We start from the raw sequence: 17622 nt of genomic DNA on the forward strand, positions 1-17622 counted from the left end.
CGGAGCACTGAGCCGGCACGGCTAAGATATTTGGATATTCGATTACGGGTTTAAAAGCCGCCAGTGATTTCAACCGGTTTCTCAAGTTGATAGCCTCTGCCCGGATACCGATGATTACACACGCAACAACAAAACAACTCAATTTAGTTGCTTATTTACCTCAACTTATTCCAGCTCTGTTAATTTTATATGAACAAGGAATGCGCGTATGGGTAGTTGGAGGAATTTCAGAACTAGTTCTGTGAAGTCATCTCCCAGGGCTCGAGATGACTGTGTTTTTTTGCGAGCCTATGCTTCTCTTGATCTCTGGAAGTCTGTAAGTCCCTGTGTGGGTCTACGAGGACTTTGTGAGTCTGTGGGTCTATGTGTTAGCCTATTGGGTGTGTCAATGGATGAGTCTGTGGACCACGAAACGAGTCCATGGGTCTTGATGCGAGTCACCGGTGGCTGGGTTGAGGCCATCATCTCGCGACAAATTAGAACGTGGTATCTTCTCAGGTGGACAAATCCTGGGTTCAAACCCAGGTTCTCAGCACTCTGACCTGTGAGCCACGTGGTCTCCTCTACTCCACCTGCGTTTTAAACTTCACTCACGACAAAAAAAGACTTAAAATTGCATTTCAGGAACGCCACCCGTAACATGATAGCGACATCGCTGTATTGACGTACGGGTCACGAGTGCTATCGAGGTGTACCTGCTGGTGCGCTGGTAACTTTAGCGACTTTCTTAATGTTAACTAGCAGCCCACACATTACGTGGATGTGACCCTCCCTCCCTCCCTGCTGACGTGACGTCCTGCCAGCCAGCAGGCAGCCAGCAAAAACGTTCTAACATGTTGTTAATGAAGTCATGGGTCCCAGAGCTCGGTGGTACTGGCTCGGCGCTCTGACCTCTGACCCACCAGGCCACAGCCAAATAAATATTTCCATTGCAACGTATTTTATTTTATAATGATGTATGCTTGTCCTCTGCCTTCGAAACCGGTTGTTTTCTATTCGCTTCGCCATTGGGACTTCTCTTCATGTGCTGTTGCTCTTGCCACGTTGACGACCCAGTTCTCTCCTGCAAATGTCTTGTCCTTCCCCGCACCTCCGATTAGCACAGTTGACTACGTATGTACGTACAAATGATGACTCTGTCCTGGTCTCCCGAGTTCCCCACCTCGTTAAACACAATGAACGTGGAAGTTGGACCGCGATCGCGTGCTCACGGCGCCCGTGTGCTTGTTGCAGGAGCAGCACGGACCCCGTGACTGCCCAGGGCCTGTGGTCGCTGAGCGCCGGCTGCCCGGATGTCGTCTCCCTGCAGGTGGCACCCGGCTACCCATGGTGAAGAGAGACCAGGCACACGGGGGAATACCGCACCACACACGCACCGCACGCTCAAACACACACCGCACGCTCAAACACACACCGCACACTCAAACACACACCGCACACTCAAACACACACCGCACACTCAAACACACACCGCACACTCAAACACACACCGCACACTCAAACACACACCGCACACTCAAACACACACCGCACACTCAAACACACACCACACGCTCAAACACACACCGCACGCTCAAACACACACCGCACACTCAAACACACACCACACGCTCAAACACACACCGCACACTCAAACACACACCGCACACTCAAACACACACCGCACACTCAAACACACACCGCACACTCAAACACACACCGCACACTCAAACACACACCGCACACTCAGACACACACCGCACACTCAAACACACACCGCACACTCAAACACACATCACACACTCAAACACACACCGCACTCTCAAACACACACCGCACATTCAAACACACCCCGCACACTCAAACACACACCGCACACTCAAACACACACCGCACACTCAGACACACACCGCACACTCAAACACACACCGCACACTCAAACACACACCGCACACTCAAACACACACCGCACACTCAAATACACACCGCACACTCAAACACACACCGCACACTCAGACACACACCGCACACTCAAACACACACCGCACACTCAAACACACACCACACACTCAAACACACACCGCACACTCAAACACACACCGCACACTCAGACACACACCGCACACTCAAACACACACCACACACTCAAACACACACCGCACACTCAAACACACACCGCACCCTCAAACACACACCGCACACTCAAACACACACCGCACACTCAGACACACACCACACACTCAAACACACACCGCACACTCAAACACACACCGCACACTCAGACACACACCGCACACTCAAACACTCACCGCGCACTCAAACACGCACTGCACACTCAAACACACACCGCACACTCAAACACACACCGCACACTCAAACACACACCACACACTCAAACACACACCGCACACTCAAACACACACCGCACACTCAAACACACACCACACACTCAAACACACAACCGCGCACTCAAAACACACACTGCACACTCAAACACACACCGCACACTCAAACACACACCGCACACTCAAACACACACCGCACACTCAAACACGCACCGCACACTCAAACACACACCACACACTCAAACACACACCGCACACTCAAACACGCACCGCACACTCAAACACACACCGCACACTCAAACACACACCGCACACTCAAACACACACCGCACACTCAAACCACACACCGCACCTCAACACGCACCGCACACTCAAACACACACCCCACACTCAAACACACACCGCACACTCAAACACACACCGCACACTCAAACACGCACCGCACACTCAAACACACACCACACACTCAATCACACACCGCACACTCAAACACGCACCGCACACTCAAACACACACCGCACACTCAAACACACACCACACACTCAAACACACACCGCACACTCAAACACACACCACACACTCAAACACACACCGCACACTCAAACACACACCGCACACTCAAACACACACCACACACTCAAACACACACCACACACTCAAACACACACCGCACACTCAAACACACACCGCACACTCAAACACACACCGCACACTCAAACACACACCGCACGCTCAAACACACACCGCACACTCAAACACACACCGCACACTCAAACACACACCACACACTCAAACACACACCACACACTCAAACACACACCACACACTCAAACGCACACCGCACACTCAAACACACACCGCACACTCAAACACACACCACACACTCAAACACACACCGCACACTCAAACACACACCGCACACTCAAACACACACCGCACACTCAAACACACACTGCGCACTCAAACACACACCGCACGCTCAAACACACACCACACACTCAAACACACACCGCACACTCAAACACACACCGCACACTCAAACACACACCGCACACTCAAACACACACCACACACTCAAACACACACCGCACACTCAAACACACACCGCACACTCAAACACACACCACACACTCAAACACACACCACACACTCAAACACACACCGCACACTCAAACACACACCGCACACTCAAACACACACCGCACACTCAAACACACACCACACACTCAAACACACACCGCACACTCAAACACACACCGCACACTCAAACACACACCGCACACTCAAACACACACCGCACACTCAAACACACACCGCGCACTCAAACACACACCGCACGCTCAAACACACACCGCACACTCAAACACACACCGCACACTCAAACACACACCGCGCACTCAAACACACACCGCACACTCAAACACACACCACACACTCAAACACACACCGCACGCTCAAACACACACCGCACACTCAAACACACACCGCACACACAAACATACACCGCATACTCAAACACACACCGCACACTCAACACACACCGCACACTCAAACACACACCGCACACTCAAACACACACCGCACACTCAAACACACACCGCACACTCAAACACACACCGCACACTCAACATACACCGCACACTCAAACACACACCGCACACTCAAACATACACCGCGCACTCAAACACACACCGCGCACTCAAACACACACCACACACTCAAACACACACCGCACACTCAAACACAACACCAGCACACTCAAACACACACCGCACACTCAAACACACACCGCACACTCAAACACACACCACACACTCAAACACACACCGCACACTCAAACACACACCGCACACTCAAACACACACCGCACACTCAAACACACACCGCACACTCAAACACACACCGCACACTCAAACACACACGCACACTCAACACACCGCACTCAAACACACACCGCACACTCAAACACACACCACACACTCAAACACACACCGCACACTCAAACACACACCACACACTCAAACACACACCACACACTCAAACACACACCACACACTCAAACACACACCGCACACTCAAACACACACCGCACACTCAAACACACACCGCACACTCAAACACACACCGCACACTCAAACACACACCGCACACTCAACACACACCGCACGCTCAAACACACACCAGCACACTCAAACACACACCGCACACTCAAACACACACCGCACACTCAAACACACACCGCACACTCAAACACACACCGCACACTCAAACACACACCGCACACTCAAACACACACCGCACACTCAAACACACACCGCACACTCAAACACACACCCACACTCAAACACACACCGCACACTCAAACACACACCGCACACTCAAACACACACCGCACACTCAACACACACCACACACTCAAACACACACCGCACACTCAAACACACACCGCACACTCAAACACACACCGCACACTCAAACACACACCACACACTCAAACACACACCGCACACTCAAACACACACCGCACACTCAACACACACCGCACACTCAAACACACACCGCACACTCAAACACACACCGCGCACTCAAACACACACCGCACGCTCAAACACACACCGCACACTCAAACACACACCGCACACTCAACACACACCGCACACTCAAACACACACCGCACACTCAAACACACACCACACACTCAAACACACACCGCACGCTCAAACACACACCGCACACTCAAACACACACCGCACACACAAACATACACCGCACACTCAAACACACACCGCACACTCAAACACACACCGCACACTCAAACACACACCGCACACTCAAACACACACCGCACACTCAAACACACACCGCACACTCAAACACACACCGCACACTCAAACATACACCGCACACTCAAACACACACCGCACACTCAAACATACACCGCGCACTCAAACACACACCGCGCACTCAAACACACACCACACACTCAAACACACACCGCACACTCAAACACACACCGCACATTCAAACACACACCGCACCACACATGTGCACCGCACACTCACACACTGCACGCTCAAACACACACTGCACCAGGCACGTGCACACACAACCCTTGTAAACACACACCACCGGCACGTACACGCAATTCACACCCCTATGCCACACACACGCTCGATAAACACGCTCAAATGTACCGCGCACGCACGCACGAGACGAGGCACACGCCGTGCACGGCACACGCTCACGGCCCACGCTCACGGCACACGCTCACGGCCCACGCTCTCCCCGGCTGCTCTGCACGTGTCAGCGCCCAGGAGGAGCTTTTCGACAACGGCTGCCTGCAGATGATCGGTCGCTGCTGGCCCAACCTGCGGGCGCTGGGGGTCGGAGGTCGCGGCTGTGACATCCAGGGCCTGGCTGCTCTCGGTGAGCACTCAAGAGCGAGCTGGGCTCTCGTTGCGTCGCTTGATTTAAAAAATATATATATCTTGTATTCCTATATTGTATCGGGCGCGACGATTGCGTGGTCTGACGTGGCAACAGCACCGCGATTGAGATGATCGTGATTGGGAAGAATGCGTCGCGAAAAAGACGACGTTGGATTTGGGAGTTCAGACGAAGTGGCAGCCGCTGACGTTTGCCGTGGCCGCTGGGATCGTAGCTGGCGTGTGTAAAGATCCAGGCGCTCCACCACCACCACTCATCACACAAACACGCAAAGACAAAGATCCCCCCCGTTTATCCTTAAAACAGACTGTTGGGGCAAGTACTGGTGGGTGACCAACACTATGCCCGGCCGCCTTTGTCTCCCTCATGCTGATGTTTACACGCTGCGCTGGGTACTCATTTGAGGCTGAGTCGACCCTGGGGAGATCGAAAACCGGTTCAAATATTCGCCACTGTTATTGGTTGTGAGCGGGAATCAAACTGGGATCGATGGGTTGGTAGCGGTGTCTTAACCACTTTTCTACCGCTCTTTCACACACAGCATATACACTTACACACACAAAGATCGCCTGTTTAGACTTCGCAGACTGTATAACAAGAGCTGTTAGCGAGCACCTATGAAGGGCGGCACGGCACACGACGGGGTGGCCAGCACCACGCCCGGCCTCCTTTGTCTCCCTAGTGCTGATGGTCACACACCGTACCAGGTATTAATTTGAGGCTGAGTCGAGCTAGTGGAAGCCCATGACCGGTTCAGATAATTATCACCGGTGGTGACCGTGAGCGAGATTCGAACTTGGGTCGCTAGGTTCGTAGCGCTGCACACACTCATTCACACACACACATGTATACACACCTATTCACAACAACAACAACCGCCATTCGCCACTAAGTGGTGGTGACGTCACCACGACGCTTGTGCCAGGCGAAGTGCACCTTGAGGCCACGTGAAGTGTCGAACGCCCGTTGGCAGGAGGTCACGGGGCAGACCCAGGTGCCACGGGTCGACTGACCTGAGATGACCGAGATGACTGGCTGATGCATCACCTGTGCCCCCTACTGTGCCAACTTGCTGTGCTTTAGCCACCCGGCGCTCCGCTCGTTGTTATGAGCGTCGCTCCTCCGCCCTCCGTTGTTGCTGGAGGGCGACTGCCTCCAACTGCCCAGTAGCGTCCTTCACGAGCCTCCTCCACAGAGGCCGATATTGACACCGCTGGTACCTAGTCATCGGCAAGTCCACTCAGCTCCACGTCCTCCTGTACCACATCACTCCATCTCTTCTCTAGCCCGTGCCGCGCCCGTTTAGCCCCGTCGATCCGGCTGAACAAAAGCTGTTTAGGCATGCGGTGGCTGGGCATGTGGGTTACATGACCCAGCCAACGCAGCCGATGGAACTTTGCCCAGATCTTTCAAGGATTTGTGGGCTCCTCACACAATCCAGCCTGGTTAAACCCAGGAGGGATCGTAGGCAGGACAGCCTAAATGTTTCTAACCGGCGAAGATGCTCCATTAGGGGGGTCCACGTTTCGCAAGCATAGAGAAGGGAGGGAATGACTGTGGCCGAAAAGACCTGAAGCTTCGTGCGGAGCGACAGACCAGGTAGCTTCCACACATCGTTACGCAACCGATGAAAATATATTGCCGCTCGACTGATTCGGTGTGAGACCTCTGCTGTCAAACTGGAGCCGGTTATAAGCACACTGCCCAGGTATGGGAAACTCTCCACAACTGCCCCATCACCGATTGGGAGTTGTATAGGTGGAGTGTCCGATGGTATAAAATACCCAGGCAGGTGCTTAGTTTTGGTGGAGCTGATGGTAAGGCCCCACCCCTTAGTGGTACGCTCCAGTTTCAGCAGCAGCGTCTCCAATTCCTCCTCTGAATGAGCAGCTATTACCAAATCATTGGCATACATAACGTGGTTGACCAATAGGGAGCCATCCCTTGATCGCACCTGGGCATCGATCAGCCTCCCATTATATCTGTACCAAATGGAAATTCCCTCGGTACAGCTATTGAAGGCTTCACGAACTACGTGGTCAAAATAGATGTTAAATAATGTGGGAGCCAGAGGACATCCCTGTCGCACCCCAAGGTGTACAGGGAATGGCTCTGACTCCCGGCCACGTAGTTTTACCCGGGCCCGCTCACCATCATGAAGGTCCTTAATGATCGTGAGCAGAGGGTCAGGGACTCCGAAAGCACGAAGAACAACCCAGAGTGCAGGCCTATGCACACACACACACCCACATGCATGTGCACATCACATCACATACAAGGTATGCACGCACGCACACACACACCTCGTTCATCCCTCGCTCTCCCCAACCCTCATCGCCCCCCTCAACTCGTCGTCTCTGCCCCCCCTCCACCCCCCACCCCCCACCCTCTCCACCCCCACCACCCCCACCCTTCCACCCCCTCCACCTTCACCACCCTCCACCCCCCCCACCCCCCGCATCCCCACCCCCCCACCCCCCCACTCCCCCTACCCCCCCACTCCCCCCCCCCACACCCCCTCCACCCCCCGCACCCCCTCCACCTCCTCCACCCCCCTCCACTCCCCCCACCCCCTCCACCCCCCCACCCCTCCACTCCCCCCACCCCCTCCACCCCCCTCCACTCCCCCCACCCCTCCCACCCCTCCACCCCCCGCACCCCTCTACCCCCTCCACCCCTCCACCCCCCGCACCCCCTCCACCCCCCCCCACCCCCTTCACCCCCCCCACTCCCACCCCCCACCCCCCCCCACCCACCCCCCACCCCCCCACCCAGTGCGTAGCTGCGGCGAGCTGCGGGGGCTGGAGCTGGACCGCGTGCTGGAGCTGAGCCAGGAGGGAGCGGCGGCGCTGTGCGAGCCGCCCGGCCTGCGCCGCCTCGAGGTGCTGGCGCTCGTCTTCACGCCCGTGACGCCGCGCGCACTCCTGCACTTCTCCGGTACCCACGCCGTTCCTACCCCCCCCCCCCGCTCCCTGATCCATGATCCCATCCCCAATACCGACACGGTTTCCTACCCGACTGCCACTCCACTATTCTCCTAATATGAGAATAGGTTTTCCCCCTTTTTTCTGGCAACAAAACAGGTGTTAAGATGTTAAAACACCAAACTGAAACCTTTTTGCAAGGAATCATGTCTGCATTAACCACAATACTTGTGGTCAGAATGCAAAAAACATACTCTGATAATAAATGCATTGTCTTTGAAACTGATTGGTCCACACCAGAGACAGCTTTCTTTTGAGCTTCGTCTCAAGACGGTGTTAGACCAGAGGACGCCAAAAGGCGTACTAATGATCCCCCTCCCTGATCCCTGATCCCCTCCCCAATCCCCGTTGCATGATTCGCGATCCACGATTCCTGATCCCCACTGCAGTGATCCATGATTGCTGATCTCTGATCCATGATGCACGTTCCCCTCCCACCCGGCACCGTGACAACCCTCACCAAAACCGACAGGATCCCTGACCCACGATCCCCGCCCCAGTAATCGAGATTATGTTTGGAAATGTTCATCACGAGCAAAATGCCAATATGTGACACTTGTAATAATGAACATACGTACGTTGAACCTTCCGTGCGTAGCCAACCATGCTGATCGGAGGTGTGGGGGATGGACAACAAACTAAGCACAAAAAACACCTCTAAAGAAATTATTTTTAAATCTTTATTTAATAAAGTGCATAACTCCAGCGGCTTCCTAATATCGCAAGGAAGAGCGTTCCAGACGGCCGCAGAAGCACATCTGAAAGGAGCGAAGGCAACAGAACAAACGAGGGAGAAAAAGAAAGAAACGGTTCAAATGAGACAAAACAATCAACTTTGAAATCCACTTGGGACCCTGAATCATGGCAATCTGTCCCGTCTCAGGGTCGGATGAATCATTGAGAGCCAGAGTATTAATGAGCTGTAGATCATCGCCAGGGCATAATTTCTGGCTGACAATTTTTCCGGATCGTATCTCTGAGTGTGTGCGGTGTGTGTCTGAGTGTGCGGTGTGTGTCTGAGTGTGCGGTGTGTGTTTGAGTGTGCGGTGTGTGTTTGAGTGTGCGGTGTGTGTTTGAGTGTGCGGTGTGTGTCTGAGTGTGCGGTGTGTGTTTGAAGTGTGCGGTGTGTGTTTGAATGTGCGGTGTGTGTTTGAGTGTGCGGTGCATGTGCGGTGTGGTTGCACGTGGCTAAGTAGCAGAGGTCCACGGCCACCGTGAGCGGTTACGCTTGATGCGGCTTGCTGGATGTGGAGGTATATTCCGTGGGGTCGTCATCGACCTCCGGACGGACCTGGCCGGGAAAGAAACCGGGCGCTGGTCACCACCAGAGGCCGTGATGGGCAGAGCTGCCCGTTTGCACCCCCCCCCCCCCACACACACACGCCGCTCTCTCCCACACAGAGTGCTGCCCTTCGCTCAAGTCGGTGCTGGTTCACGTCGGGATATCCGACTACTTCACCGACGCCGACGACCCGGAGAGCCAGAGGCTCTACAGGGAGCTCATGGACAAGCTGCAGGTGGCGCCCGCTACACAACCCCAGCACACGCAGTGGCCACCACGGCAACACACGCCAGCCGGGGCTCTCCGTGATTGCCGCTTCCGTGGGCTGTTCCCCGAGAGATCTCATCGGTTCCTTGGTCCCGTGACGCCACGTCCCGTAGCGCAATCGGTATAAAATGAGGGGGAATTGACAAAATAACAGTTGAGTTAAAATCCCAAACCAGGTTGCGGGCTGAGATAGGAACCACGTGGGCCGGTGCGGAGCCGCGTGAGGCTCGGGGACGAGCAGCAGCGGCGGCAGCCGTAGGAAACAATAAATCAGCGCAACAAAGTGGGGGCTGCGCCTCGCTACGATCGCACGAGCGGGGCCAACAACGACGGGCAACGAGAGGCGCTTCACAAACCCGACGACGCCGAACGTGACAAAGCGCGAGTGCGAACCTGGACGGGGGGGGGGGCGGGGGGCGGAGGCACGGGGAGCGTCACTCGGAAAGAAAGGGGGGGAGCGACAGCCGCTAAGGGGAGGCGAGATGGAATACGCCGGTCGTCGCAGTCTGTTTAATCTCAATCCGTCACCCGCGCGCCCCGATGGGTGGTGGCTCGCCGGGGGAAGGCTCGTTGCGTTAGCGAGACCACGTCGAGCAGGGATCCCCCGCAACCCCCACTGCCCCACCCCCCCCCCGCCTCGCCGCCCCTCCCCTCCCAGCACGAGGGGGCAGGCGCGAAGACGGACGAAGCGTAATTGCTCAGAGATCAAGCGGGGACATGACAGCCGGCACAAAACATTTGCTGTTCAGGGAAATTGAACGGTCGTTTTTTTGCGGCAGCTCCCTCGCCAGCGGTCCCGCCCGCTTTGTTGTGAGCGCCGCCTTTTATTCCAGCGGTTTTTTTTTTTGTCGCTGTTAGCTGTTAGGGTCGTTTTTTTTAGCGTTTGAAGATTTTTTTCGATTTCTACCATCGTAATAATAAGGCCGATTTTCTAGCACGCTAACATGAAACCTACGCCTGTCAAGTAGGTGCACTGTTATAGGAACGGAGTTATTTTTTTGAGTCGTGTGTTTTGCACCGTCATTTAATCATAATTCGTATCAGTTATTTTATTTTGTTTAACACGTAGGCTTTCACAATTCTGGCTCATCGCCTGATGAAGCTGGTTGTAATCACCAGCTAAACGTCGTCCTCGAATTTTAAATGTTGTGAGTTTACTCTCCAACACACAACCGGTGTGCTGAAGTAGTAACTAATTGACACGTTTTGTTGATGTGACAAACCTTACTAATTGGCTGTGTCAGATGGTTGGCGGGTTTAACGACACATTTATATTCACGCGATCTCACCCAACAAACAGAAAAACCTTTATCGTGGATTCTTTTATTTTGTCATGATTTTTTGTTTTGTGTGTGACCACGATTCTGTTGTGTTTGAACTGCACAGGCACTGAAGAAAAGGCCAGAACTGGCCAACGTGTTGCACATCAAGGCGGACTATGGCTGAGGGCGTTGAGGAAGCACGGAACACAATTCCTACGGGGGGGTGAAGGGAGGAATTCATCAATCGCGAGAGAAGAACCACGACGTCCATCTCGCAAAATGCGAATTCGTTTAAAATAAAAACCGTCGCGGCCAACTCGCCAACGTTGAACCAACGTTGGCATGTGGTTGCAACCTTTGGGCTAACGTTGGGTCAACGTTGGCGCGTGGTTGCAACCTTTGGGCTAATGTTGGGTCAACGTTGGCGCGTGGTTGGAACATTTGGATGAACGTTGGATCAACGTTGGCCCAACGTATGATACGAGCCTGCCGATTGGTGGTGTGTGTGTTAACCCGTGCCGTGCATGTTACCGTGTCAACGGGCGTCGCACAAAATCAAAGGTGCTTTGTAGTCTCGTTACCTTGATGCGTCATTACCCAGGAGCCTTTGCTCTTCCTGCAACCATGGCAACTGTTACCATCTCAAACATGGCATCCAAGCAAATTCCACGTACGAATGTTATTAATATTGTTATTATTATATTTACAGTATTATTATTGCTCCAGTATTTAGTTTGTTCCGAAGCAGAAAACGAACGTTCACACATTGTGCCTCAGATGTTTTGCAAAATGCCAAAATAGTGTTCATTCTTTAAAATTAGGTGTGAGTTTTGTTTGTAATTTATGTGTGTGTGTGTGTTGTAATTCGGAGTGGTCAGAAAGTTTTGAGAAAACTAGATATCGTTTTGTACTTTCATCGATAGATGTAGTGGCAGCTTGGCGAGGAGGCCTTCACTCAGCGGCCAATTGACCAGCAAGAAGGGCCTGGGTTCGATCCCCGTCTCGGGGACCTTCATGTGGTAAAGTTTGCGTATCGTGTCCCTCTTCTGCATGGGTTGCCTTCGTGTTCACCCGTTTCTTTTCACAGCAAACACAAAAAAAATAACGACAATGCAGAACATTCAAGTGCTGGAAAATGTACACTGCAAATGACTCAATTGGGATTCCGCACAGCAGCAACATCGCCCCCTACTGTGGAAACTTGGCAACATCAACCCCTACTCCCGAGACGCATTCAGACTTTCAAGGGTAAACAAGGATAATGATGATAGCCGCAGATTTTAGTTTTGCTTAATCGTGGTACAGCTGATGCTGTTTTAAATATACAGATCAAATCAAACATTAAATAATCCTGACTTATTTTGAATTTGGGGTGAATCGATGCGCATCGTTTAAAATTGGTTCTTAAGGTCAGGATGCACGCGTCGAATCGCGTGTGTTGTTGACGCTGCGAGTGATATGTTCATGCCCAACCCGTTAACCACCAGAGGCGCTCCTACTCACTACAGGAGCTACTACTATTTTCGTGTTGCATTTTATAGTTTTCTATCAAAATAGGACGCATATCTAACAGAGAGAGAGTCCTTGCATATTAACGTCGCCACTGGGAGTGGTTCGAGCAAGCCTGATTCTGCTTTTGAGACGGTGTATGTCACAATCAGACGACTGTGTGTCTGATGGGATGTGTAAAAACTTGTATTTATTTGGTGAAGGGATGGATATGCGAAGGAGGCTATAGTCTGCCCGTTCATTGGTCGACATCGAGCTATGTTAAGTAGCTACATAGAATCGTAAACAACTAAATCTGGACTAACCTTAACACATGAATTTGGTAAACCACTGGAATACGCCGTAATGAATCGTCCTGCCAATAATGCCACCGTCTCATCCTCAAAACGAATGACCTCCCTTGTATATGTAACTCATGATTTATGTATATGCATTGTACATATATACATAGAGACGTATTTCCGTATTGAATGTAAAAGAAACGCATCCAGTGTTTTACTCCATCGCACACTCAAGCACTTTACATCGCAGTGTCTGCAGTGGTCGTGGCTTACGTGGCGTGCAAAGAAATGTTTTTAAAATATATATATATTAAATAGTATGTGCTCAAAGGGGAATGCAACCAACGCACACACTCACTGGCGCACTTACAACACAGGGTGCTCCAACGAAAACATAAACTCTTGCGAAAAATTGGGACTCGGCATTTTGTTGTGCCGTTCGAGAGCGCCAACCGCTGTACCCGTGTGCCCGCGGTCACACTCCGGACGACCGCGGACACACGCTGCTCGGGTTCCCCCCAGGATCACACCCCTTGCCGAGGTGGCACCCAAGTCAGCACGCCGAACCTTGTGCGTGCGGTTTGTGAACCGTTGGGTCCCCTTAGCCAGCCGCTGCCAGCGGGAGCTGGCGGGAGGGTAGGGAAGAAGCGATGGCAGCGAGGGGTTGGTGGTGGCCGTGGTGGTGGTGGTGGCATCAACGGCTACGGCCATGAAAACATCTAGGTCAGGGGTCGGCAGCCGCGTGCGGCTCTGTAAGGACTGCTTCGTGATAGTTATTAGGGACCCATCGACTCGTATTCACGTGCATCGGCGGCTCCTGAAATATTGCGTTGTTTTACCGAATTCGAAAAAAACGGCTCTTCTTTGTTATGTTGTTTGCTGACCCCCCGATCTCGATGTCATAATCAATACGTCAACAGCCAAGAGTTGCCCAGTAAACATGGAACGTTGGGCCAACGTCGGTATGTGGTTGTAACCGGTGGCCCAACGTCGAGCCAACGTTACACGTTTACAGGGCGGTTTCAATGCTCACAAATGTCATTAAAACCACATTTTTGTCCATCAGCAGGGAAACTTTGGGAAGGTTTTTTTTTACTTTTTGGGTCTCATCAGCCGTTGAACAATTACTGCTGGGTTGCCTGGTGTTGCAGGGGAGAGGACTCCAGGAAGACTGTGTAAACATTGTTCCAGAAAGCCACGAGGCTGATGGATTACATTGTTTTTTGTTTGTTTGGGCTTACGGTGAAACTGAGCAAATAATCGAACAGTTGGGTCAATATATCTGCCCTATCTCTGCTCTTAAGAAGGGCCAGTGTCTGAAACGTCAGGCTACTATATATATGTTTCTATGATAAGGCAGTGTTAATGAAGAATGTGGTGAGTTCTGAGTCTCACCTGGCTACTACATGAAATATGCACCAACAATTGAAAAACATTCAAATAAATCATGCACAATTTTACCCATACATTTATACACAGTCGGATGTAATGGAATATATAACACGCTGTCGTGGTGGATTATGGTAAACAAATGTATTATAATAATACTGTGAGAAATATGAAATGGGAGTCTTCAGCACTTAAAAAATAAACTACCGTTTAGTCCATGAACCGATGGGCCTTCTGAAACAGTGCATCCACAATACTTGCATGCATATGATGGCTCTTGCCTATAAGATTTGAACTCTTAATGAAAGTAAAGGAAAATCACAGTTACTTAAAAAAAAGAAAAACCCTTTACAACTGCTAAAAAGCATAATCCCATTCGGCAGACAGCCTGAACATGCATATTCGAGCAGCAGTCGTTCATGCCGACTCAAATTCACTGCTAATATAATTCACCGTGGAGATGAAATCAGTTCGTGCGCAGTTGACGGAATGATTGATAACATCGCAGGGACGCAAGTAATGGCACCGGCTTTGGGAGGCCTTCATTCAGCAGCAGATTTATTACGGGCAAAGATGATCCTGTAATAATGATTCAAGATGTGTGTACGAAACTTTGAATTGTCTCTAAACCGCCTGAATCTTTAGATATGTTTTGGAGTGTGAGAACCCAGCGGCGTTTGTTGCTCATGGCCCCACTGCGCTGATGATACTCGCGAGAGAAGTGTGATCTGCGTTGTTGTTTTTGCTGCGGCTTGGCCAAGTCAGGGTTCCACCGGCTCTATCTCAAGCGAGGAGCGGACGTGTGCTCTCGCGCTGTGGTTGCTGCGTTTCGTGGCTTGTCCGGCTTCGTTAGCAAGCTTTGTCTCTTTGCGCCGTGCTCATGAAAGTGCCAAAAAGTGTCTTAGTGTGCAATCGCCGCTTGAGATTGGTTAATTTCTGCATATTAAACTTGCCATCGCTCGCAACGACTCTCTCTCTCCCTACCCGAGACACAAAACTACTGCTTACACAGCCTCTTGCGGTTGTACTGCTGTGGTGGCTATACGATGCGCGGTTGGGTTGTACCAGCGGGTTGGCAATAACAAGCAGAGCCATTGTTTTTTTCGAATTCGGTATAATACCGCAATATTTAAAGAGCCGCAGTGCACGTGAACACGAGAACGGTGGTTCCTTGATAAGTCACGAAGCGGTCCTTAAAAGAGCCGCATGTCGACCTCTGGGTTGTGCCGTCCGTCGTTCGGCAAGATGTCCGACGTTTCGTTTCAGGTCCACACGCTGCCAGCCCACCATCATCTTCCGACGTGGAATGGTAAAAAGAATGACGATCACTTCATAGGAAGGCTGCTCAACAAACCAGCCGTGATGTGTTTTTGGGTGGTGTGTTGTTCTGCACGATGTCCGACGTTTCGTGTCAGTTCCAAATGTCAACGTTTTCTTAACATAAAATAGATAACAGCACAATTGGAATTATTTCAAATTCTGGTAAGGGATTGATTCGGTCCATCATCCCTTCGGGGTAAATAAAACAAGTACCATTTTGTGCAAAAGTCAACTGGTTGTCGTATGGATATACTTACTCCTGTCATAGGAATGTGGAATTTCCATCACTGGTTGAGGGTTATAAACGAAAGATGAGCACCGCCTCAATACTCGTTCAGCAGGACATCACTTCGACTCGTTTTTAAAACGACATGCTGCAAAATAATGGGGATCGGAATGGGCATGATCTCGTCGGATATCAGAAGCTAAGCAGACTTGAGCCTGCCTCGTGCTCGGATTGGATAAAAAGCATGGTCATAGGCTGCTGCTGCGAGGCTATGTTGTGGGCAATTCACTACAATCCACAGTTGTACCGTACTCCTATGCTCTATCGTCCTATGCGCTCCCTCTCCTCTTTCACCAACGCATATTACCAGCGTGGTGAATTATGGTCACCCTCTCGCCACGGGTTCGTGACACCCTCATCGAACAGTGGATTGACACACATACACAAAATAACAATAACAAAACAACCACGAACAATCTGCCCCCGTCTCACAACATCGCCGAAGGCTACGATGGGAGTCCCTAAACAGCATTCACGATCCACCGTGCGTCGCTCAAATATCCTCACCCATGCCCCCCCTCTCTCTCTCTCTGTATCCATCTCCCTCATCAAAGAGATGCGGGCAGGAAGCGCCCACGTCGCGACCACGCTCTTCAAACGTCCCACGTGCATTCACTGACTGTCTCCCCCAGATACTGATGAGCCAACGTCTTAAAAAAAAAAAGACAAGACAACCCATCAAGGTGAACAGGCATCTCACCAAATCAACCACCCGTGTCCCACCCAGCTCCTCTATCGAACCACATGCACCCCCTCCTCTTCCACCGTCCTCTCAGCATCTCCCCATGTCCCTCTGTCCATTCACAAATTGATGCCCCCCCCCCTCAATCCCCCCCCCCCCCCCACTTCGTTGTGAGGAGGCGGACACGCTGTCGGATATTGGCGCAACAATTTCGTTTCAGAAGTTCTTGTCTCGGCTTGTCCGATCACCTCGGCGCACAAAACGCAGGCGAGTGGATCATTAACCGAGGGGGACCCGCGGCACCATCAGAGGGGCCCACCGTTTAGGAAGTTGGCCACTGCGCGCCCCGTAAAACATTAACCGGGATCGTGGCCCAGTGGCGGGCAATTCCCCCCTTGCGTGGCCCAGACAAAGGGGGGCTCCTGTCAGCGCTGGTGGATGGAGTGGGTCTCACTCCGTCTGGCTTGATGGATCCATTACAAGTACTGTACATCTCACGGAGAGGGTCCTTGCCTTATCAGCATCTGGCAGGCCACCGGCATTGCACAGGTTTAGTGGCGAGCGTGACTTGCGCTGCTGCTGCTGACGA

General features: G+C 52.0%; 1 protein-coding gene across 1 annotated transcript in view; it reads left to right on the forward strand.

The window, feature by feature from the left end:
* Positions 1-16212, forward strand: part of FBXO41 (F-box protein 41) — a 69747-nt gene extending 53535 nt beyond the window's left edge. Inside the window, exons 15-19 of the mRNA XM_061552680.1 lie at positions 1234-1329; positions 5632-5750; positions 8547-8708; positions 10157-10272; positions 11691-16212. Of these exons, the coding sequence (XP_061408664.1) occupies positions 1234-1329; positions 5632-5750; positions 8547-8708; positions 10157-10272; positions 11691-11750 (553 nt within the window). The 3' untranslated portion in view covers positions 11751-16212. The remainder of the gene's footprint in view (positions 1-1233; positions 1330-5631; positions 5751-8546; positions 8709-10156; positions 10273-11690) is intronic.
* Positions 16213-17622: the final 1410 nt, after the last annotated feature.

Source organism: Lethenteron reissneri, chromosome 17 (assembly GCF_015708825.2).
Source record: "Lethenteron reissneri isolate LAM-NWPU_2019-01 chromosome 17, ASM1570882v1, whole genome shotgun sequence".
NCBI lineage: Eukaryota > Metazoa > Chordata > Hyperoartia > Petromyzontiformes > Petromyzontidae > Lethenteron > Lethenteron reissneri.